This window comes from Myotis brandtii, unplaced genomic scaffold (genome assembly GCF_000412655.1).
Source record: "Myotis brandtii unplaced genomic scaffold, ASM41265v1 scaffold149, whole genome shotgun sequence".
Lineage (NCBI taxonomy): Eukaryota > Metazoa > Chordata > Mammalia > Chiroptera > Vespertilionidae > Myotis > Myotis brandtii.
In genome coordinates this window covers 562,082-589,897 of record NW_005355385.1, presented here as the reverse complement: position 1 = coordinate 589,897, position 27,816 = coordinate 562,082, and the positions used below count along the sequence as shown (strand labels likewise).

Genomic DNA, 27,816 nt, shown 5'->3' with positions numbered 1-27,816 from the left:
TTAAAAAAAACTTTTTAGTGTTATTTTATAATTAAAAATAATTCTATTTTCTGAAAGGTTATGTTGTCATGTTTCATTTCAGGTCCTGAAAATCCTTGGTTGGTCCAAGCTTACGTTTCCGAAGCCAAACATCCTTTTGCGTCTGTGGTGGCTCAGGAGGTTTTTCAGAGTGGCATCATTCCTTCAGATACTGACTTCCGCATCTACAGGGACTTTGGGAACATTCCAGGTATTTTGTCAGTTGTGGGCTACAGTGTGACGATGCTTAATTAATAGCAAGTTTTACATTTTGGAAGTCTGTGAGTAAACAGCATTTTCTGGGAGCACATTCTCTGAGAGCCGTGTATTCTGACTCAGCTCCTGATATTTTCCTTTTCTTTTAAATTCTGCTCCAAGTAAAATGCTTGCCTTTTTTAGAACATGTCATGTCACCTTGCCCCGCAGTGTGACAGAAGAACCGAGAACTGTTCAGTTCATTCCCAAAAGATGGTAATAGATCTTTCGGGGACTTTTGACTTTCATTGCTGTTTTGCTTTGCCAACAACATTGGTGGACTGTACAGCTTATTTGACGTTAAATTTGGCTCTGGCCTGGCAAGGCTATAGATGGCGAAGTTTCGAGGATGTCCCAAGCTCAGTATTCCTGCTCCTTGCTGTGGGACTTGTAATGTGCAGTCGTGTGCCTCCTCACGCGTGTATTGAATTACGTACCACAGCTATAGATTCTGTAAGCATTTGGAAGGGAATGTCATCCGTAAATGTGACAAAGCAGTCATGCTGCTGCTTTGACATTTTGTCTTTTAGGAATTTAATACATTAAACAAATAGGCCTAAAACAAGTGGATCTTTACAGCAAAATGACCCTTTTTGTGTATGTTTTAGGAATAGACTTGGCTTTTATTGAGAACGGATACATTTATCACACCAAGTATGACACAGCGGACAGAATTCTAACAGATTCCATTCAGAGAGCAGGTTGGTATTCTAATTTAGACTTTTCATCCGTGTTAAGATGGAATATCAGGGATGACCTATAAATCTATAAATATTTCGTGGCCTGAGCATTAGGGAGGCAGTGTATGGTGTGAATGAACTGGGGCTTTGGAGTTAGAGATCTGAGGACTTAAATTTAGCCTTGAAGACTAGTTTAGCAATTAAGAGCATAAGACTCTTCATTGTGGGGAACTGGAAAGGGGTTGACCCAGGGTTATGGTAGGGTTGCTGAGTGATGAGAGTCTAGCCAAAATGGAAGCTGTGCATTGGAGGCGGCACCAACACATTTGGGCAGCTTGCCCAGGTGCAAAAAAGTTACATCGATCCAAGGTTGGGTGGTGAGGGGCAGGTGAGAGGGTTATAGGACACGTGTCAGGAGAACACAGGACAAGGGAGTTCAAGTGCTCTCCCGAGAGATGTGGGGTAGTGAGGGCAGGTAAGTCTGATACTGAGCCTTAAAGAGTTGTTGGGATTTGGCCTAGTGGGGATTACATTCCAGGTAAGAGCACAGCATGGGGTAGGATGTGCTTGTGTGTGGGGTTGTGGGGGGCTGTTGGGGAGTAGATTGTCAGATTACAGTCTAAGGCAGTGGCCAGCAAACTGCGGCTCTCGAACCACATGTGGCTCTTTGGCCCCTTGAGTGTGGCTCTTCCACAAAATACTGACTTCTGCGCATGGGCCATGAAGTTTCATTTACATTGTCCGTGTGCGCCCGCACGTGGTATTTTGTGGAAGAGCCACACTGAAGGGGCCAAAGAGCCACATGTGGCTCGTGAGCCACAGTTTGCCAACCACTGGTCTAAGGGAAGCTGTACTTTCAGCAATAAAGGGAAATAAGGTAGAAGTGTGAGGGTAGAGAAAATTGCAGAAAGCTTTACAAATCATCCAGAAGATGCTGTAGAAATAAGGGGTAATGAAAGGCCTGAGTACATGAATGAATGATGGCTTTAAATGCTGTTAGTCTCATGATGCTATCTGGAGTGGATGGCGGAGACTGGGGAGAGCCATGAATGACGTAACTTAAGCCAGGAGACAATAATTTAAGTGTGGAATAATGAGGATCTGACAAAAGATAGAAAGGAAAGGGGAGGGGTAGAAAAATAGATTCATTTTTAATGTAAATTCAACAAGACTTGACAAGTTAGATAGAAGGGATGAGTCAGATGGACGGCAGCAAAGATGAGGCCATGGACTGTAATAGGGATGTGGGAGGGTGAGCCTCGTCCACGGCAGGAACAGAGAAGGGAAGGGCACCATGAACCTGTGAGACCCACACGGGGGGGGGGGGGGGGGGGGGGCGTGCGTCTGTGAACCGACCAGATGAAAATACAGGTACAGTTTAGAACTCTTGGAAGAACTTGGTATATGGGTTTGGGTGTGAAAGGCGTAGAAAATACCACAAAAAGTATGGAGAATGGAAATGTTTTTTTGGAAGAGCAAAGCGAAGGTAGAGGACTACACTTGAGCTTTTAAAGTCCCATTAGCACATTTTTAGGGAGCCAGGAGAGCCAGTGTAAGAAACCCTGTGGTAAGACAGGGTGGAGTCTTAAGTGAAAAGAAGAGAACGTTAAGGATGGGCAAGCGGAAGAAATGCCAGTCACTCAGGCTTTTTATTACTCCCGTGTTAAAGCTCAAACTCATTCACCTTTTCATCGACATAACAAACATTCGCTACCTCTGATGTGTCCTGCGTGATCCTGACTCTCCCTGTCATTGCTGAGCAGTCTCTCTCCTCATTCAGGACTCCTGTTTCTGTATTGGGAACTCTCCCTCCTCAGGGCCTGCATCTTCACCGTTCTCAGTCTGTGCGAGCTGTAAATACCACTTCCTCAGGGTTGCTTCTCTGACCTCTCAGACTCCATTAGTCTCCCATGATATGTTTCTAGGGACCTCTAATACCTCTCCTTGTTAATTATTTTTATTCAGATACAATGGACATTGCTTATTAATTCTTAATAACTTGCACACTCACTTGTGGTTTGGTGTCCGTGAGCTTCACGAGAGGTTTTGTCTCTTGGCTCACCACTGAGTTGTGTTTAGAGCAGCGTTTGCTGCATTCCATATATAGTAAATGAATAGGCACTAAGAAACAGCTATTGAGTTTGTCAACAGCAAGGGTACAGCTGACCACAGTAAATATAGTTCTAATAGATGGGAATGGATGAAGGCCATTTGGCTGAGTTTGTAGGTGGAGAGGAAACGGAGTATGAGCTTGCAGCTTATTTGAAAAATTTAATAAGAAAGTGGGGTCGAGCAATAAGATGGTAGAAAGCTATTTCTTATCACATTCTTGCTAGGTGTTTCTTTACTCGGATACTGGATGGTTTATTCAACTTTGTCTTTCTTTTCTTTACTAATAGGTGACAACATTTTAGCAGTTCTTAAATATCTAGCTACATCTGATGTGTTGGTTTCTTCTTCTAAGTACCGGCATGGGAACATGGTCTTCTTTGATGTGCTCGGCCTGTTTGTCATTGCCTACCCCTCTCGTGTTGGCTCCATAATTAACTGCATGGTGGTAATGGCTGCTGTTCTGTACCTGGGCAAAAAGTTGTTGCAGCCCAAACATAACAGTGAGTATTTCCCCCTAAAACTACAATCCTGGCATGGGTGTAGAATTTGCCTGAAGTTTTTTTAGTCAGTTTGCTTATATCTTTCCAAGACATTAAAAATCCTAAGAAAAATAACATTTGATTTGTAATGTAAGAAATTTCTTAATGAATATCAGATTAATGTGTGCATTATATTTTTAGTCTTGGTGAAGCAGACAGTTTTTATGTACTAATGCCCTCCTTAGAAGGACCACATTGGAGCTCTTGAAAAATGGTTTGTACAGATTGACTTTTAGTGAAAAGTCCCACTGAAACATCAGGTCTACGATGCAGACCACTAGCACAGTGTTCTGACGTATGAATGAACTGCTGCCAGTTAAATTGGTCCCCTTCCGCTTGAAATGTTTTATAGTCTAAGCTGGTATCTGCTGTTATGAGATAAAATATTCAGCAGCTAATTTAAATAATCCTTAACCACCAGTTATGTTCTGTGCTACTTCTTTTCCTGTGATAGCTTCTTTTAGCAAAATTTTAGGTGGAACTTTGTTTTCCATTCTTGCTGATAGTTCGACACACAAAGCAACCCGAACGGATGAAGAGTAAGACGACCCATTTTCCAGTTAGGAATGAATCTGAAGTAGTCCTGAAAGACTTATCTCTGAGTCTGTAATACCCACAAAACTCTCCGTCAATGTTACTTGAATATTACTCTTTTCTACCTTCCCTGTTCTAGTATTTAACAAATCTTATCCCCGGGTCGTTTCAATACTTTTTAATTACATGGCAAATTTTCTGATTTAACGTTTGCCCCTTTAACTCTACTGATTGGTTATGAAATTGTTTGATAAAGATGGTGGTCTCCACACTGTGTTTCTCTTCGTTAGCAGCTAACTACACGAAGGACTTCTTCTGTGGATTTGGCATCACTCTGATAGGCTGGTTCACTAGCCTGGTGACCGTCCTCATTATAGCCGTGTTCATCTCTCTGATTGGACAGTCTCTCTCATGGTACAACCACTTCTATGTCTCCGTTTGTCTTTATGGAACTGCTGCTGCAGCCAAGATAATATTCATACATACCCTTGCAAAAAGATTTTATTATGTGGTAAGTGTTAAGCGCATTTATTGATTTCTTTTTGCTGCCTTCAAGGATTGAAGACAAACTCAGTGGGATTCATTGTACAGTCATGTGCCACTTAGCCATGGGATGTATTCTAGAAAAGGTCATTAGGCGATTTCATCATTGTGTAAACCTCACCCAGTGCACTTACACAAACCTAGATGGCGTAGCTGTTGCTGTAACTGCATGTGCTGTGCGCTCACAGAATGGCTGTGCAGCGTTACCACAAATGCTGGCAGTGCATTGCGATGTCACTAGGCGACAGGAAATTCTTGGCTCCATTATAATGTGATGGAACTACCATGATAATGTGGTCTGTCCTTGACTTCCTCATGTGGCTTTTCCCCGGTGGAGGAAGAGCACAGATTATATACATGGCCGGATTTGGCCTTTCGAGCTATCAAAAACTGTATGGCATGGTCATAGAAAACTGGCTCCCAGAGCTGTGTTAAATTTCTGAAAGGCTTCTTATTCTGAGGGTTTTCGTGCAGACTTCAAGTGAGGTGACAAAGCTGTAAGTGGTGTTAGGGGTGATAGTTAGCACTGCTGCATCTGCCTTGGTTTTTGTAACTGTGCTCTTGAATCTGCCAGCCCTCTGAGGTGACAAAGCTGTAAGTGGTGTTAGGGGTGATAGCACTGCTGCATCTGCCTCGGTTTTTGTAACCGTGCTCTTGAATCTGCCAGCCCTTCCTGGGCTCACCTAATTGCTTATCTATACTAATAAAAGGGTAATATGCTAATTAGACCATATGTCTTCCGGATGACCATCTGGACGTCCTTCCTGACAAAGTCGGCCCCAGGTGAAGCCGCACGCCTCACGGTCCTGGGCACCTTAGGCTACGGCCTGGGCGAAGCCACCCACCCACGGTTCCCTGCAGTTGCAGCCAGCCAGGGTGAAGCTGGCCCGGGTCCCAGGTGCCTGTGGCTGGCCAGAAGGAGGGAATTCTGGGTCCCAGGTGCAGGGCCGAGGCAGAGGCAGTTAGGGGCAATCAGGCCGATAGTGGAGCAGTTAGGGGGCGATCAGGCAGGCAGGCAGAGGGGGTTAGGGGTGGTCAGGCAGGCAGAGGTAGTTAGGGGAGATTAGGCAAGCAGGCAGGCGAACAGTCCCAGATTAGGAGCCAGCGGTCCCAGATTGCGAGAGGCTGCCGGCAGTCGGATATCCCCCGAGGGGTCCTGGATTGGAGAGGGTGCAGGTTGGGCTGAGGGACCCTCTCTCCCGTGCACGAATTTTGTGCACCGGGTCTCTAGTGTTTGAATAACTCTGTTCTCCACTGGGCTGTAGGCTTCATGAGGGCAGGGATTGTTTTGTTCATTATCCCCTGGGCTGAGGCAGGGTCTGACACAGCACTAACACAGTGTTTGCCGCCTGCAAGAATAATGCACTTACAGCTGCACTTAAAGTTTTCTCCTTGGTTTCCTTCACTTTTTTTTTAACTGTATGTTGTTGATGTAGATTCTGACAGTTTCCTTGGTGTGCTGTTGGGGGCACTGCAGCATCCTATACAGTCATCCCTCAGTGTCCCTGGGGGATTGGCTTCCGGGGGGCGCCCCCTGGGATATAAAAATCCTCAGATACTCAAGTCCCTTATATAAAATGGTGAAGTATTTCACATAAACCAACTAAGCATGTTCTCCTTGATACTTTAAATCAGCGGTCGCCAACCTTTCGGACCTCACGGACCACCACAGGTTGGCGACCGCTGCTTTAAATCATCTCTAACTTTACTTATAATGCCTAATACAATGTAAATGTTATGTCAACAGTTGCTGTATTGTTTAGGGAAAAGTGACAAAGAAAAAAGTCAGCGGCATGCTCAGTACACTTCAGCAACAATGTAATATTTGAAGGAATTTTTCAATGTGTTGTTGGTTGAATCCACTTAATGCAGTTCCCGAAGATACGGAGGGCTGACTGTACCGTCCTTCACAGGTCATTTCCCTAGTTCGCCTGAAATTCTTTGGAAGTTGTGTAAATAGGAAAGCTTCCAGAGGTGAATGTTTTTAGGAGACTCCTTTTTCTATTTTATAACATTTTCAAAGTTTACTTATAGCCCGGTGGAGGAAAAGCACAGATTATATACAAGTAATGATGTTTTTTTACCCCATCTTGTTAAATTCACCTTTCCTGTGCAGCAACTTGAATTTATTGCTTCATGATAGGAGGTAGCTTTGTTTATAAAGGCTAGATCCCCACTTAAAATGTGTAGCTTCTCTGAGCAGTGGGAACTGTATTCCAATAGAGCAGTGGTTCTCAACCTTCCCAATGCTGCGACCCTTTAATACAGTTCCTCATGTTGTGGTGACCCCCAACTTCATTGTTACAAATTGAACATAATTAAAGCATAGTGATTAATCACAAAACAATATGTAATTATATATGTGTTTTCCAATGGTCTTAGGCGACCCCTGTGAAAGGGTCGTTTGACCCCCAAAGGGGTCGCGACCCACAGGTTGAGAACCGCTGCAATAGAGTACCTTTATGAGTGGCCCATGAATACGACTCTTGAGTATTTTTCTTTCTTTCAGAACGCCAGTGACCAGTATCTGGGAGAAGTATTTTTTGACATCGCGCTGTTTGTGAATTGTGGTTCCCTTATAGCTCTCATTTATGGAGGATTTTGCTCGGCATTTATCAGTGCTGTGTGGGTGGCGTTTCCATTGCTCACAAAGTTTTGCGTGCACAAGGACTTCAAGCAGCACGGTACGGTGTTTTTGGTTTGGATACAGATGGGAAAATACCTTTAAATACATAAGATAAGGCTTCCGGGGACTATTTCTTTGATCTCTTTGGGAAGGTTTTCTAAATTTTTTTTTTTTTTTTAATTTTCAGATCACGCAGATTTTTCTTTCATACCTCATACCCTACCCCATTTTCACAACTATTTCTTTGATCTCTTTGGGAAGGTTTTCTAAATTGTTGTTTTTTTTTAATTTTCAGATCACGCAGATTTTTCTCTCATACCTCATACCCTACCCCATTTTCACGTTTACGAACACATGCTAATATATTATGTATTTTGTTTCTTAATTGTACTTTAGCCTCTCTGAGTGACAGTGTTTTATCTCACTGGATAACATAAACCAAAAGGGCATGAGTCACATCTAGCCCAATTTCTGATAGGTGCCAAGGTACACCAGCACTGTAAAAATCCTTACCGCACTGCCGCGTCTCAGAGATCTGTCATTTCTTTCTCTTTTTCCCTAGGTGCCCGAGGAAAATTTATTGCCTTTTACCTCCTGGGGATGTTTATTCCTTATCTCTATGCATTATACCTCATCTGGGCGGTGTTTGAGATGTTTACCCCCATCCTTGGGAGGAGTGGTTCGGAAATCCCACCGGATGTTGTGCTGGCTTCCATTTTGGCTGGTTGTACGATGATTCTCTCCTCTTATTTTGTAAGAAAATTTTTCTTCTTTTTTTAAAAAAATATAGATATGTGATGAGTTTAGCCATGCCATTCTGTAAAATAGTGTTGCTGATAATTTATTGAGAAATTCTTAAGCAAAAGAAATAGTGAATGGCTGTGCATATTGTGGGTTTGGTGTGGTAAGAAAATGCAGAATGGGTTTTTGTTGTTATTTTTGCTCCTCATCTGATTATATTGCTTTTCAAATAACTTTTCAAACTGCCTGAACGTGAATTTGCAGAATGCGTACCAAGTGAGGACTGGTAGGGGTGGCTTAGTGGTGAATTTTTAGAATGATTCCTAATAGTGTGCTTTGAACTTACTCGTTGGAGGCTAGTGATAACACATAGCAGTTTTATTGGTGCTTGTTAGAGCGAGTGAAGGAAGACTAATTCTGATGAGGCTTTTCCCGTGACCAGTCGGCTTACAGTTGAGTCTTGTCTCCTCGAGGGATGTACACTTAGGACACCCACGGTGCCGTTACTTAGCAGTGATGAAAAAGTATCACAGGCTTGTCATTTTGCTTGGTCAGTATTCTGCCCTCGGTGCGAGTCCCGCCCTTGCCACCCGTTTCCCTTCCCCGGACTCTCCAGCGGGAAGAAAGGACATGAGCAGAGTTGATGGCTGGACCCCGCTGGTGAGAACAGGCTCCATGCCGAGTTCTGCCCCGTGTGGTGCAGACGCCGTCCGGTACTCCGGACGCCGGCCTGGCCCCGCCAGGGGAGGCAGGTCTCTGTGTGTGGCACTTCTCGTCGGAGTTCCTAAGAACAAGAAGTACTTACTGTTTACCCGTGGGCACACTCTGAAATTTGGGGCTAGGGGACCAAATAGAAAAAGTGATTGTGGCTTTACTGTGTTCTTTCCTCTGTGGAGATGATAGTGACCTTTTTCATATTTGATTCAGTAAAGGGCATCGGTGTGGAGGATGTTAGGATCTAGCCACAGCAGGCCAGCATGCCACATGCCTGACCAGCATTATCCACCAAGTCCCTTAAGTAGCCAGTAAGTAGCTGTATACGCAACATCATACACAGTCCTGTAGAGTCCTATGCACAGTGTTGTTTGCAGTCATTGTACTAGTCCTAAAAAAGTCTGAGCCAGTTTCAGCCATTTTACCTTTGATATAATGATCAGGTCCTTATTGGTATTTGCAGAGATGGATGGAAAATCCTAAAATGTTTCTTGTTACCTTCAGGGTTTACGTATTTTGGTTTTAATATTAAGCCTTTAAATCCTCTGTACATATTACTAGGTAGGTTTGCTGTTGTGAGGATTAAAGATGGTAGAACATTGTCTTGTAGAAAAGTTCTGATGTAGAGTCAGCTGAGTTATGAACTAGATCCCTCAGAGTATTTAAGGCGTAGTCAGTGAATGAATATTCAGTTCTGTTCCACATGGAAGGGTTCAAAGTGAACTCTGAGAACCTCACTTGTGGAAATTGAAAATGACCCCAAAGCATGGAATCTTGGAAACCTTAAGAAAGGGGATTAAAGTCTATTATCTTCTAAATTATATTTTCTTAGGAAAGCTTTGATTTTATTAAAAGTGCCTCTTGGCACTAACCAATTTGGCTCAGTGGATAGAGCGTTGGCCTGTGGACTGAAGGGTCCCGGGTTTGATTCCGGTCAAGGGATATGCCTGAGTTGCGGGCTCAATCCCCAGTAGGGGGTGTGCAGGAGGCAGCTGATCAATGATTCTCTCATTGATGTTTCTATCTCTCTCTCCCTCTCTGAAATCAATAAAAAAATATTTTTAAAAAGTGCCTCTTGGAATACTTTAAAACCTCATCTAATTTTCATTACATGAAATAGCTCTGCTGCTCTTTGATGCTGCGGGTTATCATTCCCATTATTTCCCTGTGTGTGGAGTGTTAAGGATAGTGGCTTATTAATAGGGTGAGCCATCTCTTTGGTAATGGAAAATGGAAACACAAAGCATACTTCGGAGAGCGTTTCTTCCAGTCCTTAGGGATTTATTAAATGTATTTGCTAGAAAGCAGTTGAATTCCTGTCAAGTGATCAGTTAGCAGGTCTCCGGGGTTTCTGCTGCGCTGCGGCTGTCATGGTTATGTGGGTTAAGTGGGGGCAGCAGACTGTGTTTTGCTAACTCACTGCTTTGAGGCCTGGGGAACTTAGTTCTGTGCTCACAGTTGTAAAAACATAAGATCCTTTATCTAAGACCAGTATTGTTTTGCAGGAGATTACACTGGATGGGATATTGGTACACTGTAGATATAAAGTTCTTTAATTTTATGTAGTAGAATATATGGTAGGTTATGAATATTTGCTTAATTTTCTATTTTCATCTCAAAAGTATTTGCATATTTATGTTCTTTTCTACTTATTGACCCTAGAGGGTGGGTGATAAGGGGGAGAAGACAAAAGGGGGAGCTGGGATTAGATCATGGTTTCTCAAAGGGGTTCCTTCAGAACCTCTAAGGCGCCTGAGTCATGTGTGTCCCCTATAGCTTTTAATGCAGTGATTTCATTACAGTTGATAAGCATAGTTAGGATTTTGGCTGCCACATTGAGATTGAGACACCCGTGCCGTTTGGGGGGACACTATTACTTTGTGTTGTAGTTTTTCCTCACGTGCAGGAGCCACGCAGAGTCTTGAAAGTCCATCCAGAGGGATCCCACCCCTGGGCATTTTATACAGGCATTATGAGTGAAATGTGAGTCTTGTTGAAATAGGCCTGAAAGCTTACCTCCGTTTCTTTAATAAAGGCCTGATGTCACGAAGTGCTGGTGGTTAAGTCATCTGTGTTAACAGCACGTTGACAGAACAGGAAATAAAATGAGGTCATGGTTTGGTGATGGAGCTACATCCTCCAGTCTCGTGGCCAACTGAGCAGACACACTGTCCCCTTTCTCCCACTGCTGTCTGTCGGGAAGGCTCCACCATGGCAGCGGGGCATTCTCACTCATCCAGGTTCTGACGTGCGATGGGAATCCCTTGTAACGAGTGCTGTGTTTACTGGGAGTGTGTTTAGCGTATGTTAGCACGTGCTGATACATTTTCTTCATGATCTGTCGTATAGCACCTGTCATAAAATAGTTAAAGCCACCTTTCTGCCAGTGGTAATTATTCCTTTTTTGTGTTTTGTGTTTTAGATTAACTTCATCTACCTTGCCAAAAGCACACAGAAAACCATGCTAACTTTAACTCTGGTGTGTACAGTTACATTCCTCCTTGTTTGCAGTGGAACTTTTTTCCCATACAGCTCCAATCCTGCCAGTCCAAAGCCAAAGAGAGTGTTTCTTCAGGTAAGAGCAGTTTTGCGTGAGCTATTTGAAATTCTGGAGCGGAAAGCCTTGTGTGTTTTGAGCTTCACTAGTCAACAGGAAAACCAACTGACATTCCTACTGTTGACCTATTGAGTTATGCTCGACTATTCTGTGTAAGACAGTGAGGAAAAGACTGACCGTCAAGAGGCATTCTTACCAGCTGGATACTTCCCAAGAGACCAAATCGGAAATATCTGCTCGTTGTTTTATCACTGTTCAAATTGTAAAAATGCACCCACTTTGAAAAATAAGAGCAAATATATATCATGGGGTAATGAGCTTTTAGAAGTACAGATTGTAAGAATTCCTGCAGGCCAGTAAAAATCTGAACTATCAACTGGCAAAATAAAATAGGTATTTTATTTATTAAATTTATTGATTTTTAGAGGAGAGGGAGGGAAGGAGGAAGGGTGGAGTTAGGGAGGAAGAGAGAAACATTGATTTGTTGTTCCGCTTATTTATGTATTCATTGGTTGATTCTTTTATGTGCCCTGACCAGGGATTGAATTCACAGTCTTGGTTTATGGGGACGATGCTCTAACCCAGCAGTCGCCAACCTTTCGGACCTCACAGACCGCTGGTTGGCGACTGCTGCTCGAACCAACTGAGCTGTTTGGCAGGGGCCTAAAATAGATATTTTTAAATGCTAGTAAAATTGATCTTAGTTAACACTCAGAGTAATATGTGACAATGAAAATATAGTGATTTAGAAGGGTTTAATAAAATGAAATTTAGAATTTTCTTATATTTCAAGTTTTCCTGCAAACTTTTAGAACTGGCTCTATAAAGCAGGAAGAAGGACTAAGTTGCTTTATTTACAGTCATCTTCTCTGTTAGAGGTTGTGGAGAGGCCCAACAGAAAAGCTGAGTCACAACCTAGATAATGATTCAAGGACTTGCATAAGTAATAATATTTGAACTTAAATATCAGAGAGATTTTGAAAAAGGGCCAACCAGTCCTTGTTTATATACTGGAGAACAGTGATACATTTTATGTGACTTTTTAAAAAAAAATGTATTTTATTGATTTTTTTTTACAGAGAGGAAGGGCGAGGGATAGAGAGTTAGAAACATCGATGAGAGAGAAACATCGATCAGCTGCCTCCTGCACACCCCCTACTGGGGATGTGCCCACAACCAAGGTACATGCCCTTGACTGGAATAGAACCCGGGACCTTTCAGTCCTCAGGCCAACGCTCTATCCACTGAGCCAAACCGGATTGGGCTTATGTGACATTTTATAGTTTGCAAAAAACCTTTGGTGAAGAACAGCTAATTAAAAAAAAAAAGTTTTTATTGATTTCAGAGAGGAAGGGAGAGATAAATAGAAACATCGATGATGAGAGAGAATCATTGATTGGCTGCCTCCTGCATGGCCCACACTGGGGATTGAGCCGGCAACCCCAGGCATGTGCCCTGACCAGGAATCGAACCGTGACCTCCTGGTTCATAGGTTGACACTCAACCACTGAGCCACACCAGCTGGGTGAGAACAGCTAATTTTTAGGAGATTTAATGTTACCTATGACTTGCTAAATGTTTTTAATTTAAAAGTATAGTTAACATACAATATTAGTTTCAGGTATACAACAGAATGTCTTTCTCATTTTTATAATTAAATCAGTACTATTTAGGACAAACCATATTTTTATTTTTAAAAACTCCTGTTCTGATTGGAATTGGGGTTTGCATCAGTGCCAGAAGTTGGTGAGCTTTTCCTGTGAAGGGCCAGATAATATTTTAAGATCTTCCAGCTGCTGTTTTTTTTTTTTAGAGTGAAAGCAGCCACAGACAGTACCGAAGCCCTCTGCAACCCTTTTTCTTCTCCCGTATGATATTCTTCAGGCTGCTTTCTGTTGTTAATAAAGCTATTCCAGAAGGAACTTGGTGTCCTTTCCCAGAATTCCGTTAAGCACAGTCCGTCACCCCTTGGTGAGCTGTGATTCCCACTTTTCTCTGCACGTGAATTAGTCTCATGTAACACTGAAAGGGAGATGTGTGTGTGTGTGCTACATAGGTCCTTATCTAAAAGGAGTTCTAGTGTCCATGGTTTTCAGAATTTATATGAAATTTAAATATATAAATATATTTGTAAGAAAAAAGTGAAAAGTCAAAATGTATTTGTAAGAAATAATAAAACAACCCATCTTTGAGTTTAAAAGAAAGAACATTAACAGTCCTTAAGAAAACCCAGTTGACCCTTATTGATCCAACTCTTTCTCCATCTCTCCCTCTTCCCAGCCCCTAAAGTACTCACCCAACATCTTGAAGTTTGGAGCTAATCATTACCTTAGTTTTCTTTATTTTACCACACATGTATAAATCCCTAAACAACACATAGTTTTGCCTGCTTTTGAATTTCTTACAGGTAAAGCCATTCCATAAACATTCTTCTGCCCCAGAGCATGTGAGAATCTTCCATGTTGATTTGTGTCGCTGTCGTGCGTTGTTTTTCCTTGCTGAGCAGACTTCTGTTGTAGGATGACTCCCCAATTTGCTCACTTTACTGTTAATAGACATCTGGGTTGTTTCCGGTTTTTGCTAAGGTGGGCAGTGCAAAGGCTTCTCTAAGGTGCATATTCAGGAGTGGGATTGCTGGCTTGAAGGGTATGCGCGTGTTCACTTTGTTAGGCAATGCTAAACCGGTTCCTAACATGATCGTGCCAGCACACACTCCCTCCGGCAGTGTGCAAGGTGCCTGGTGCTGCTCCACAGCCACCTCATTTCTGGTATTGTCTGCGGTGGGGATATGGGTGAAGGAATTGAAACAGTAGTTTTCTCATTCGTCTTGTTCTTTTCAGCATATGACAAGGACATTTCATGACTTGGATGGAAAAGTAGTTAAACGGGACTCTGGCATATGGATCAATGGGTTTGATTACACTGGAATGTCTCACATCACCCCTCACGTCCCGGAGATCAACGACACCATCCGAGCGCACTGCGAGGAGAAGGCCCCCCTCTGTGGTTTCCCGTGGTACCTCCCAGTGCACTTTCTCATCAGGTTGGTTCACTGCTCCTCTGCTTCAGTTGGGGGTGGGTTTGTTCTCAGGTCCTATCACTGTATCCACACGTTATTATTTACACTGGTTTACACCCGAGTCAAGTGCCGTTCACACTGCTTTTCCTGTCACTGCAACAGTTCTATGTCTTTAGTGGGATGAAGCACTCAGAAGAGTGGGTTTGCTTTTTTTTCAAATTTAGAAAGTCCTCTAGAAATCTCAGTAGTTAGAAAGGGCGGCCTCCTTCACTGAGCTACTGGACAGCAGTTAAGCATCAAGTTCAAATCATGTATTTCATTTCTGGGGGAAAATTTTGTGTTGTTGTTAATCCTCACCTGAGGATATTTTTTTTCCATTGCTTTTCAGAGAATGGGAGGGAGGGGGAAGCATTGATGTGAGAGAAACACATCGATGGGTTGCCTTCTGCACATGTCCCAACCTGGGACAGGGAGCAAACCCATAACTGAGGTATGTGCCCTTGACCAGGAATCCATTCTATAACACTAACCATTGCACTGCACTGGCCAGGGCCATTTCTGGGAAAGTTCTAGTGTTTGGCAGTGGAGGATTAGATGAGAAGAAATAGTTTGGGTAGTGGAATCAAGATCACCTACAATCCTTTATTAAAGGTTTTATTCTGCAATAACCTGGGCTTCAGAGGAATTGGCATTATTTATTACTAGAGGCCTGGTGCACGAATTCGTGCACAGGTGGGGTCCGGCTGGCCTGCCCAGATCGGGGGGAGGGGACACAGGAGGTTGGCTGGCTGCCCCCGCCCCCTGGTCAAACTCCCAGTTGAGGGGACAATTTGCATATTAGCCTTTCATTATATAGGATTATATTCATCAGAGTTTATTTTCATGCTCCAAAATCTGTTCCATATATTCTGAACACAAGCATCCTAAATATTTTTGAAATAGTGAATATTGAATTCCTTTCCAAATAGGAAAAACTGGTATCTTCCTGCCTCAGAAGTTTCTCCCAGAGAACCTGTTCATTTCAGACTTATATCCAAAGAGCAGACCCCCTGGGATTCTGTAAAGTTGACCTTTGAAGCATCAGGTAAGTCATATGGCAGTTCCCTTCTTGTCTGTAGTTCTTAAAAATTTTAAGCATGAATGTCTTTTTCCTCAGGTTTATAATAGTGACCAGTAGCTTAATGTTTCTAAAAGCAACTGCAGCTGATGATTTTTTTAAAGAAAATTTAACAGGCAGCACTAAAAAATACCCACACCTTCCTCCATCCTTTATGCACAATTTGGAGAATTCCAGTAAAGGCACGTTCCTGGCAGGCAAGCTGTACATCACCCACCCTATGTTTTGTGATTACAGCTGTCAAGAAATCAGAAACGTTTTTTTTGACTGTATATGTAGGTCTGTCTGTGTACCAGTGACCACACTTTAAATTATAGAAACTTATAGGTAATGATTGGGAGAGTTAAGATCCTTTGTAGTTTTTTTCAGTGTTTTGCAGTTACTTTCAGTTTCCTTATCCATGAACCTGGAATGTCCTTTTATTTGTTCAAACCTACTTTTTTGTCTCTCAAAAGTGTTATAGAATTTTTCTTATCTGGGTTTCGTTGCTATTATAATTGGGTTTTTCTCTACCTGTATGTCTTTTAACTGGTTATAATTTGTTTATCTTGCTACCTCATTGAATCTTTTATTTTTTTACTCTTGAAACTTAAGGGTTCTCCAGGTATACCAGGAATTGCCAAACTTTAAAGGGCCAGATAGTAAATATTTTAGGCTTTTGCCATAATTGTAAGCCTGACGGAGTGGTTCAGTTGGTTGGAGCATCATCCTGTACACCAAAAAGGTTGCAGGTCCAATTCCTGGTCAGCAGATACCAAGGCTGTGGGTTCAGTCCCTGGTTGGGGTGTGTTCGGGATGCAACCGATGCTTCTCTCTCTAAATTTAATTTTAAAAAATCCTCAGGTGAGAATTGAAAAAAAATAGATTAATAAATAAAAAAACCCAAAAACATAAACCATTTTTAGCCTGAGAGCTATACAAGAGCAGACCTCAGGCATAGCTTGTTGACTACTGCATATCATCTGCAAATGCAGTATTTCTCCTTTACCAATTCTTATGCCTCTAATTGATTTAAGTGGTTAATACTTCTAGCATTGTGTAGAACAGCTGCTGAGATAGTGGCATTCTTGCCTTGTTCTTATACAAAGTCTATAGTGTTTTCCCATGATAGATGATTTTTTATCATGTTAAGCATTCATCAGTTGGCACTTCTTGAAATCTTTTTTAAAATAGGGAGTTATTTTAAATTTTGTGAAAGGCCTTTTTTTAGCCATCTGTAAAGATAATCATAGGTCTTTTCTTCCTTGGATATTTTGATATGATATATTCCATCAGGTCGTGGCCTGTTATTTTCTTAATGTGATCTTGGATGTTTGCTAATATTTTCTTTAGAAATTTTGCATCATATCTCATGAATTATATTGGTCCGTGTGTGTGTGTGTGTGTGTTTTACATTCTATCAGGTTTAAGTACCAGTGTTATGCATTATAAATGTAAAAACATCATAAATGTGACACATCATGAAAACAGTTGGTAAGTTTTCCTTATTTTCAATGCTTTGGAAGTTTATGGAGCATTGGAACCACTTGGTTGAAAAGTTGACTTGAATTCCTCTCTGAAACCACCTGTGTCTTTTTTTGTGGAGTAGCTTCTTAATTTTTCTAGGGTAATTGGTCTACTTAAGCTTTATGGCTCTGTGTTCAGTTTTGGTCGCCTATATTTTTCTAGAAAAATCTCCATTTCATCTGGGTTTTCAGAGTTATTAGTGTAGAGGTCTTCAAAGCAGTCATGTGATTTAAAAACTTCTGTTTATTTTTATTTCTCTTTCGGCATACTTGTTTTTGCTCCACTTCCCTCCCCCGCCCCCCCCCCCCCCCCCCCCCCTCCCTCTCCCCAAACCATTGAATTACAATCTCTCCCCCCCCCCCCACGCCTCTTTTCTAATTAAGTTAGCTAGTGGTTGTCTTGTTAATTTAAAATAGTAACAGACTTTTGTTTAAGGTGGATCTGTTTTGTTCTCTTCAGTTCATTGATTTCTGCTTTTATCTATATTTCCTAACTTGTGCTTTCTTTTTATTTTGTCCTTTTATATATCTGTCATTTTATTGAAAACAATGTTTATTGCTATGGATTCTTCTCTTATCATTGATTTACCTGTATCCAATAGTTTCGGATATATGTAGTTATTTTCATTATTTAGAAAAATTTCCATAATTATTTCTATTTCCTTTTACCCATGAGTCTTTTAAATAGGACACCCTTAATTTCCAGGTAGAAGACTGTTTTGTTTTGTTGTTATTTTCAAGCTTTGATTTATGATCAGTGTTATTTGTAATCTCAATTTTATAGAATTTTGCTATTTTAATGATCTTTTACTTTTATGAATATTTTATGCTCACCCGGGATGATATATATATCTGTATTATCAGCATGTAAAATTTGATACAGATTTCATATGGTCTATTTCACTGATCATTTTGTTTAGGTCTTTTATATAATTTTTTGTTCAATTGGTGTCTTAGAGTGAAATATTAGTCTTATATGTATTTCTGTATATACATTTTGCATCCCTTGTGTAGTTTTGCTTCATTAAATAGTTGCTATTTTGTGTACAGAATTAACAGTTTTTATGTGAACTTGCAGCTTTTAGTATCAAAGTGCCTTTACTTTTAATGCTTTTTGTCTTGAATTCTATTTTTTCCTGACATCAAAGAGCTCTTTGTAACATTGTGTCCACTTGCCTATAATACCTTGGTTCATACCTTTATTTTTACCCTTTCTGAATCTCTTTAAGTATATCCCTTGAATATAGTATATGATTGGTCTGGCTTTGTAAGCCAAGCTGAAAACTTCTCTTTTAGTGGCCGTGTTAGATCTATTCACGTTTTATGACTGATGCTTTCTGTCTTTGTCAGTGTTCTGTAATTATGTGTGTAATACTCCTTTTCCTTTGATGTCTTCTTTCCTCTTTAATTTTCTGGCACTTAAGAAGGTTTATATTTTTGTTTTGAGTGTGTGTGGGGGGGTGTGTGTGTGCTTACTAGACTTCGCTCTTCCCTCTCTGCTTTGCTACATGCAGCACTTACACAGTGGTTTCCCACCCCGGTATCTGTTTTAGTAAAACCCTCAGTGTCAGTTCTTTTGCTATGGTTGCTGCAGTTCTCTCTTGGTTTGATGACGCTTATTCTCTAGATTTCTGAACAAAGGCTCTCGTGAGTGCTAGAATGTTTCAATGGCAGGACTGAGACTTGAGCCCAGGTTTCTGCTGCACCTCATTACTTACCTTTATTGATCTACACAGATTGGCAAACCTCCACTCGGTTTGCAGTGAGTGTCTTTAAAGTGATAAAAGGCATAAACTTCATAGTCTGGTTTGATGGTGGCTAAACTGCTTTTCTTGCAGATGCTGTTTTAAAGATAGTTATAACTGACCTTTCTTCCTCTTATGTTACAGGACCAAGCCATATGTCATTGTATGTTCGACCCCACAAAGGCTCAACACTTTCTCAGTGGTCTCTCGGCAACGGCACCCCGGTCACAAGTAAAGGAGGGGACTACTTTGTATTTTACTCCCATGGACTCCAAGCCTCTGCATGGCAGTTCTGGATAGAAGTACAGGTGGGATTTCCCAGCACTGCTGGTATCACTGGTCAGGCTCCCAGGTGGCAGGTGGCAAGTATCAAATACTCGGGCTCAGTATGCTGCCTTCACAGAGCTAGAAAACTAACAGCTTTTCTCTGCCAGGTCCTGGAAGAGCAGCCCGAGGGAGTCGTCACCGTGGCCATCGCTGCCCACTACTTTTCTGGGGAAGACAAGCGGTCCTCCCAGCTGGACGCTCTGAAAGAGAAGTTCCCGGACTGGACGTTCCCTTCTGCCTGGGTGTGCACCTATGACCTCTATGCGTTTTAATCTTGTGAATGAGCTGAGTAAATGCCCCGTGGGATGCTTCAGGTGACATGGTCTCTCCTTAAGCTACATGGATATTTGTAATGTAAGACAATGAATTTTAGTAAGTTTTGTAGGCTAGCCCTCTTGGGGCCAAGCACTGTAGTGGTTGTGCTGTGGGGTAGTGACACATGGCCTTTTTAAAACTTGAAAATGCCAGCTTTCTGGCGCTTAAGCACACGTGGGTACTACCACTACACTAACATGTCATTTTATATGACCTTACGGACAAAAGCCAACAGACCACTTCAACAGCTGTCCCCGGAGAGTCCTGAAAGATGCTGAAAGTACTGCAAGACCATTGTTAATGAGACAAATGACATTTCCAATGAAAGCCCAAGACCACTGTTGTGTCATGGATGTGGGTAAATTGCCAGTCACTGGAGTAATGATTCCCCTGGAGGCCTACTGTAGGTCACTAGGAAACTATTACAAAAGGACGGGAAGCAGCTTTGGGCTTCTGAGGCCCCAGCCTGTGCTGGGAGAAGTGTCTTCAGGCAGCTGCTAGCGTGTGCGCTGGAGCCCAGGACCCTGGTGTGGAAGCCGGTGGTTCCTCGCCTTCTGAGGAGTGGTCAGTGCGATACTTGTCGCAATGCTCGTTTCTCTCTGGAACATCTGTCCCCCCTCCCCACCTTACCGATGCTCTACCCCCTCCGGTTTTCACAGGTTCTCTTGGTCCAGAATGTCAGTTGTTTGTGCAAGTACAGGACTTTCACTTCCTGCCCCAGAGCCGGGTTGCCATGGCGTCTGTTCTGGGGAGGGTGGAGGGTGGGTAATAGTGACTGAGCATTTTATACATACTTATTCTCTTTGTTTTGTAGAAGGGAATTTTCCAAGGTTAATCCTTAAGGGCATAATTTTATTGATGCATGGAGTCCTTATTTTTGTCTGTTTTCTAACCAGCTGAACAGATTGGTTTCTCAGTAACTTAGTGTCCAGCAGAACTGGCTTCCCTGTAGCTGTTGGGGTTCAGACCCTGCATAATGGCAACCCTAGGACTTAAGAGGTGCTTTTTGTTTTGAAGAAGGTGGCTGTGAGCAATCACAGCAGTGGAAGGGCTTGGTGAGATCCCTGGCAAATTTTGCTAGCTTTCTTTTTTCTGTTAAGAGATGTAAAAAGTTGGACTAATTCTGCATTTACTAAGCATAAGCTCCCCCCCCAAAAAAAACATTTTAAAGAAAAGCTACAATAAGAATTAATTGGCACTTGGACCCATTTGAACAGAAAGATTATAGTAAGTATGCATCACGGGAGGAAATTCTTCTTGATACATGTGATTTCTAATCATGCTCCTCATATTGCCTGCCTAGTTTGTGGCTCTTTAAAACTCACTGGGCCCACACAAACAGGGCTGCAGCCAGAGCTGAGTGATAACATGCTGGCTGTGACATGCATGGGCACTAGAGCCATTGCTTTTTTTTGACTTTGTAGAAACCACATATTTCTAGCCTCAAGTGCCTGACTCCTGCCACATTTATCTGTCAGGCGGTAATTAAGTGTTTATAGCTTGTATGAATCACAGTTGTGGAGGAAAAGTTAGAAACTTAATAGCTCAATGAATTTTAAAATACAGTCAGTCCTCCATATTTGCAGGTTCCACAGATGGAAAATATGCAGGAAAAAAAAGTTACATTATTGTTGACATGGACTAAGTAGTTAGGCCTACAGTGGTTGTGTCAGTAGTAAACATGTAGACTTTTTTCCTTATCCTTAAAAAATACAGTATAACAACTGCTTACATTAGGTATTACCAGTATAAGTAATGTAGAGATGATTTAAAGTATATGGGAGGATGTACGTAGGCTATATGCAAATACTATGCTATTTTATATATGGGACTTAAGCATCCATGGATTTGGGTATCCAAGAGGGTGGTTCTAAGGGATGACTGTACAAGCATATTTTTGTGAGTAATCTGAAATTACCAGAAATTATTTTTAAGAAAAAAAAAAGGCAAAAACCCAAATGTGTTACTTGTGATTAGTTTCCTTTGGGAAGGATGTTGTTACTCCTTTTTTCAGTAACAATCATGGTTTTCTTTTTGCCCTTGAATTGTACCTTTATATGTAAACAATTATGTTTTTAGGCTTTCTTTAGTATTATAAAGCTTCCATATTATGCAAGGTTGGTAACAAATCTCTGGGCATGCTTAATCTTCTGGGATATTGATTTAATGGCAGAAATGGTTAAATAATTCCAATATTCATGGCTCTATTAATAAGCACACCACTGTTAGATCAGAAGCCCTCTGAAATTAAAGAATTTTGTTTTTTTAAAAGGTTATTCAAATGATCAGATACTTAAAAAGTCTTTGCAAATTCTAAAATACATGATTTCCTACAGAATTTAAATGTAAGGAGAACATTCAGGGAAAGTGTAAATGCGATTTCGAAGGAATTATTTCTTAAAATTTACTGTGTTGTCCTGAAAAAAACTATTGTTGCATGAAGTATCTGTTTCCAGCATGCTAGGATTCTTAAAATGTTGCTGAGGGGGCCATAACCCAGCTTGCTGACTCAGGAAGCTACAGAAAAAATGATTATGTCTGTCCATTACTTTTCACTGGTTTCACTTGAGAATTAATTGTTGCCTTACAATGTTACTGAAATAAACTTTAATATACTAGTTAGTATATTAAAATAGAAAAATATATCTTTATTGTATTCTGTATCCTTATATGTGAAATTTTTTCAAAGTCTTGTTCTTTTTAATAGCTGTTAAAAGGCCTAGATCAGCAGTCACTAACCGGTGATCTGTGAGGTGGGTGACCACTGGCCTAGATGGTTCCTGTGGTTATAACTGCTATTTTAATGGGCCATGTGAGCAAAGAACTCAAGATGGAAATGTTAGTTTACTTCAGTTGGAATCCTTTTGGCTGTGGAATGAGGCTGTGCATCTGAATTTCACAGAAATTAATGACCAACTACTTGGTAAATGTTGAGTTTCAGCATATTTAGCAGTTTTAAATCATATCTATCGGCAAAGGAAATCACTGAAGGGCTAATGGAAATGGTATTTTGTTGGATAGAGCTCATTCTAATCTCCACACAAGAAAAGGGCATCACTACTCAAAACAGTCCAGTACAAGGTGTAATAGCAGAATGACATTCCTAATACAGTTTACAGAAATTTATGGCCAATAGAGCAAAAATACACTTAATACCTCTTTATTTAAAAAGCCTAGCCAATTTGGAAGTACATCAATATATATTTTTGACACTACTACATTATTTGATTTGTAAAAATATAACATACTTTCATTTATCCCAAGAATGCAAAGTTGGTTTAATACCTGAAAAATGCAATATACCATATTCATAAAATAAAGGACAACTACCATATAATCATCTCAATAGATGACCAATTATTTGGTAAATATTGACAAAGCCTAACACCTTTTCATGATGAAAAATAACAAACTAATAATAGATGGGAACTTCCTCAACCTAATAAAAATCATTTATGAAAAGAAAGTAATTTGTGATTAAAGACTGAATATAATGCTTTCCACCTAAGTTCAGAAAGAAGACAAAGATGTACACTACTCACTTCTGTTGAATACTGTGCTGGAGGTTCTAGCAAGAGGCATCCAGATTAGCTGCAGATGACATGATCTTTAAAGAAAACCCTATGGAAGCCACAAAAACTATTACAGTTAACTAATGAATCCAGCAGTGTTGTAGGATCTAATTTCAACATACTAACAAAGAGTAATTCTATTTGCAATAGCATGGGAAACAATAAAATAGGAATAAGCTTACAAAAGTACAAGATTTTTATAATACTATTATATAAAACATCGCTGAAAGGAATTAAAGACATGTCCTAAGACCGACAGGCTTAATATTAAGATGGCAATATTCTCCAAATTGATCTATAGATTGAGTTCATATCAAATCCCAGCTGCTTTTTGTGTGTGCACACACATAACTTGACAAACTGATCCTGCAAGGGACCCAGAATAGCCAAAACATTCTTGAGAAAAACTTAGGACTCACACTTTCAAAACTTCCTACAAAGTAGCAACAGTAATCAAGACAGTGTGGTACTAGCAGAAACAGACACAGATCAGTGTAGTGCAATCAGCCAGAAATAGACCCATACACTTACTCATAGTCTAATGAGTTTTGACAATGAGAGAAAAACTTCAGTAAATGGTTCTGGGACACTGAATCTTCCCATATAAAAGAACAAAGTTAGACCCCCTCACTTCATAGGACATAAATAAAATGAACTCAAATAGATCAAAGACTAACACGTGGAAACTAAAATCATGAAACCCTTAGAAGAAAACATTGGCATTAGTACCTGCTGTTGCTAACTGAAAGAAATGAGAGGATTTTCACTTTTTTGAAAAAAGCTGTTACTGTACTAACGTACATCTTTCAAAAAAGCCAAGTGCCACAGCACAAACTTTCAAAAAGCAGAAACACGCTACTTTTGGATAATGGGGGAATGAAACCTGTATCTGATAAGCATCTAGTATCCGAAAGATAAATGACCCAAATATGAAGTGAGCAAAGGATGTGAACTTTTTTATCCAAAGATACACAAATGACTAATAATCATGAAAAGACAGTCATAAGGGAGATGCAAATCTATAATGAGATACCACCACTTAATTATATTAACGCAGATGGCTATAACCAAAAATACAACACTAACAAGTGTAGACTGGAGCCCTCCTCCACTGCTAATGGGAATTGAAAAAAAATAGCCCAGGCACTCTGGGAATATGGTTAGGCATTTCCTCAAAGAATTAACTCACATCACATGACTCAGCATTTCCACTCCTAGACAGAACTGAAAACATGTCCACACAGAACTTACTTGTACATGAATGTTCATAGTAGCATTATTCATGATGGTCAAAACGTGGAAACCACCCAATTCCTTAAATAACTAGGTAAACAAATATAGTATGTCTATAAAATGGAGTTATTATCCAGCCTTGAAAAGGAATGAAGCATTGATACAAAGATGGAACATCATGCTCAGTGAAAGAAGCCAGACAGAAAAAGCCACATATAACATTATTCCATTTATATGAAATGTCCAGAATAGGCAAATCCGTAGACACAGCAGATTTAGGAATAAAGGACAACAGTAAAAAGTAAAAATCAAATTGTTAACCTCACCTATTAGAGATGATGCCTGGTGTCCTCTACACTTTTGTATATAAAGTTTTGCTTGGTGGAAATCATATGGTATGCATGATTTTGTATCATTTTTCATGGTAGTTTAAAACATTTTCCATGCCATCAACATGAATCATTTGTTCCAATCTTGCATTGTCAAGCATCTAGGATGCCACCAACTCTTGAGGCTCCTATCCTAAATAATTCTGCATATAAATAAATATTAAGTCTGCTGAATTTCTAAGTTATTTCGTAAGAAAAATTCTAAGAGGTGGAATTATATGATCAAAAGAATATTTATGTGGCTTTTAATACATATACTTTTTGCTGTTACCCTGAGATGGTGAATAAACAAAAGTTAATGTAATGGTTTTATGGCCCTTTACCAAGTAAAGTACACATTACAGAAGTAGCAGCAACTTTAATTCAAGCAAAGGTTGACTCTATATCCCCAAATGACTTCTTGTTTTGGTATTAGCAAATAATTTAAACCTCAAATAGTTATACTGAATAAATTCACTGGTTAAAAATACGGCTTAAACAGTTGATACGTGAACCAAACAAGGCAAAAAAAGATTGAGTTTTTAAATATTAAATTGTATTAACAAATTACTAGAGAAATTGCCTATAAATTCGTCTTTTTTTTTTTTTTTTGCCTTGGAGCCACCCATTCCTATTAGTTGAAAAACAAGTATTTTCTAGAGAACTCATTTATGGCATTAACCCCAGGAATATAGCTCTTATTGACGCCTGCTTGGGACAGTGCAAGATGAACCCAGCAGCACATTAGGATATTTGAAAAGATGACAGCTGTTTAAATGGTAAATCATTTTTATTGACGGAATATTCACACCAAGCACAAAAGTAATGCTAGGTCTTCTCCTAGTGGACTAGGGCAGAAGAAATTTCAGTTTAGTTTCTTGCTGAGCTCATGATGTACTCACCTGGGAAACAGTTCTATCTTAAGATTCAGGGAAAGGTGGTTTAAAACAAAGGCTTAAATAAAAGTAGCACCAGAAGGACCAGGTCAGGTACCAATAATCACATATTCCACCCATTCAGGAGTTTCTGTATGTGAAATTATTGCACTTGTAAAAAGTAAATGATAGTAAATTACCAAACCCAATAATTTAAAACAGTCTGATGAATTCTGAACTAAGCAATTTCAAAATAGTCTTGAGTTTCCCATCAAAGGGAACTTGGCTAGGACAACTAAATCTAGCCACTTACTTTTAAAAACAAGGATAGAGGACCAAGTTTTATTTCTAAACTCTAATTGCACTAAGAGGAGAGAGGCTGTTTTACATAGTGGTATGAATTTGGTCCACATGAAATACATTGTTATAAAAATAAACAAGTTTGTTTTTGTAAAAAATAACATTGCATTCCTTTGTTCAAATTGCACAATACAAACAAGCTATCTAAATTAATACTGTTATAAGGTAATTAGAAGTACATACACTGGGTATGTGTTTAATCTGAAGCAATTAAGGAGTATGCAGTTTTCATAATGTATGAAAACTAAAATTAAGTCATATCTAGAAATACATAAAATATTTTAAAAATTACAATGAAGAATGCATTCTTTACATACTAATTTTTAGTTAGCCGTGATAATACAGGATTCAGTATATTTACATAAAACTCCATTTTTACTCAATTTACAAAAGCAATAAATAAGAAACTACATTAATTTGCACAAAACCTGTTTCATTTCATGATTGGTGTGACCATTTCTGTTATTTTATGACCAAGCCAATAAAATAAACCTGTCTTCCTCTATGAAGATTGCTCATATTTGGAAAGAAGAGCAAGCCCTGTCTTTATTCCAAGAGTGACTATAAATGGCCATGCAGAATCCAGCATAAAACCATACAAATTATTAATAATACAAGCCCTAAAAATATGAACAGTGCCTTTGAGTATGTTTATACAAGAGTATTCACAAAAAGATAAAATTCTTGATACAAAATAGTTTAGTGGTATCTAACACATAATTAGACAAGAACCCCTCCGACCTCCGGTCCAGCAGGAATGCAGCTGGCACACTGCCTCACAGGTACAGCACTCCCATCATTCAGGACTGGCACGTGCTGTGCCAGGGCAGACATCTGCTCAGGAGGCCCAGTCAGAGTCCAGTGCTCTCAATCTAGGGCATTCCAGGTAGCTCAGGTACCTGACAAGCTACAGCAAGCACATGAGCATTTATTTTTAAAAAAGCAGTCTGGACACACGCTGAACCAGAAAACGTAAGAAGCTATATGTAGTGAAAAAGCAAGCTCATCTGGGGCAAAACAATCCCTATGGTTTAAGAGCTACCAATCTTAAGAATAAAACCAAAATATTCTCATGTACATCTGTACAGTATTCTTTATTACTTTCCACCAAAGCTTTAAGTTTTTTTTTATGAAAGATGATTTATTCTGATATCATATTTTTCTGGAGTCAAGGAGATTTCTTAGAGAAGAGTTAGTTAAAATTTAATACCTTACCAGAGTCTCTGAGCTGAGCTCCCTGGTTAAATCATCCAATGAGGTCACAGTGTCCTCAGTTGCACGCACGCTGCTGCTAATTAATACTGCCGTGGTGACGGCACCTCACCGTTGTTAGGACACACAACAGTCGTAAGTCCCATCCTGAAAAGTTTCCTCCTCCTCTGCGCGGGTTGTGTTCTCCTCTTTCCCGCTGACCATACCGCTACCTCCGACCTCGCCCTGGGGGATGCTTCCATGGCCTGAGGAGCTCCTGCTCTCCTCTGCCCGGGGACTAGTCTGTTCAGGAGTCTTACCCACAGTTACTGGCTGGAAGGCTTCAGGGTGGACCTGCTCTTCTGTTATCTCACTGAGCTTCTGTAGTTGTGGCTTAATGATGTTCAAAAATGGCTTATATCCAGGACTAAGTAAAGGAAAGAGGAAATTAGTTCATCTGCCATATTCAAAAGGCTCCATAGAGTGTTATGTATATACTAGAGGCCCAGTGCACGAAATTCGTGCACGGGTAGGATCTCTAGGCCTGGCCCGTGATTAGGATAGATCAGGGCGTTCCGGCTGTTGGCCGGGGCCTTCCTTCATTCTGTGCCGCCCCCTAGTGGTCAGTGCACGTTATAGCGAGTGATTGAACTCCTGGTCGAAGTCCTGAGGGGACACTCTGCATATTAGCCTTTTATATATGCAAATAGACTTTTTCTATTGATTTCAGAGAGAAAGGGAGAGATAGAAGCATAATGATGAGAAAGAATCATTGATTGGCCGCCTCCTACATGCCCCCCACTGGGGATCAAGCTCGCAACCTGGGAATGTGCCCTGACAGGGAATCGAACCATGACCTCCTGGTTCATA

The 27,816-nt window shown here is 40.5% G+C and overlaps 2 protein-coding genes across 11 annotated transcripts in view; one reads left to right on the top strand and one right to left on the bottom strand.

Moving 5' to 3' along the window:
- The window catches only part of ERMP1 (endoplasmic reticulum metallopeptidase 1), a 40,015-nt gene extending 18,023 nt beyond the window's left edge, over positions 1 to 21,992 (top strand). For 2 of the 3 annotated variants that reach the window (XM_014535700.1, XM_005861333.2), the window contains exons 5-15: positions 83 to 229; positions 882 to 974; positions 3,353 to 3,565; positions 4,429 to 4,649; positions 7,191 to 7,365; positions 7,870 to 8,060; positions 11,185 to 11,337; positions 14,160 to 14,362; positions 15,307 to 15,422; positions 18,850 to 19,013; positions 19,140 to 21,992. In XM_014535700.1, the coding sequence (XP_014391186.1) occupies positions 83 to 229; positions 882 to 974; positions 3,353 to 3,565; positions 4,429 to 4,649; positions 7,191 to 7,365; positions 7,870 to 8,060; positions 11,185 to 11,337; positions 14,160 to 14,362; positions 15,307 to 15,422; positions 18,850 to 19,013; positions 19,140 to 19,304 (1,841 nt within the window). In that variant the 3' untranslated portion in view covers positions 19,305 to 21,992. The remainder of the gene's footprint in view (positions 1 to 82; positions 230 to 881; positions 975 to 3,352; positions 3,566 to 4,428; positions 4,650 to 7,190; positions 7,366 to 7,869; positions 8,061 to 11,184; positions 11,338 to 14,159; positions 14,363 to 15,306; positions 15,423 to 18,849; positions 19,014 to 19,139) is intronic. The other variant, XM_014535701.1, reaches the window with a different exon arrangement.
- A 3,299-nt stretch (positions 21,993 to 25,291) lies between these two features.
- The window catches only part of RIC1 (RIC1 homolog, RAB6A GEF complex partner 1), a 78,650-nt gene continuing 76,125 nt past the window's right edge, over positions 25,292 to 27,816 (bottom strand). For 7 of the 8 annotated variants that reach the window (XM_014535698.1, XM_014535696.1, XM_014535695.1 and 4 more), the window contains one exon: positions 25,292 to 27,373. In XM_014535698.1, the coding sequence (XP_014391184.1) occupies positions 27,085 to 27,373 (289 nt within the window). In that variant the 3' untranslated portion in view covers positions 25,292 to 27,084. The remainder of the gene's footprint in view (positions 27,374 to 27,816) is intronic. The other variant, XR_001361121.1, reaches the window with a different exon arrangement.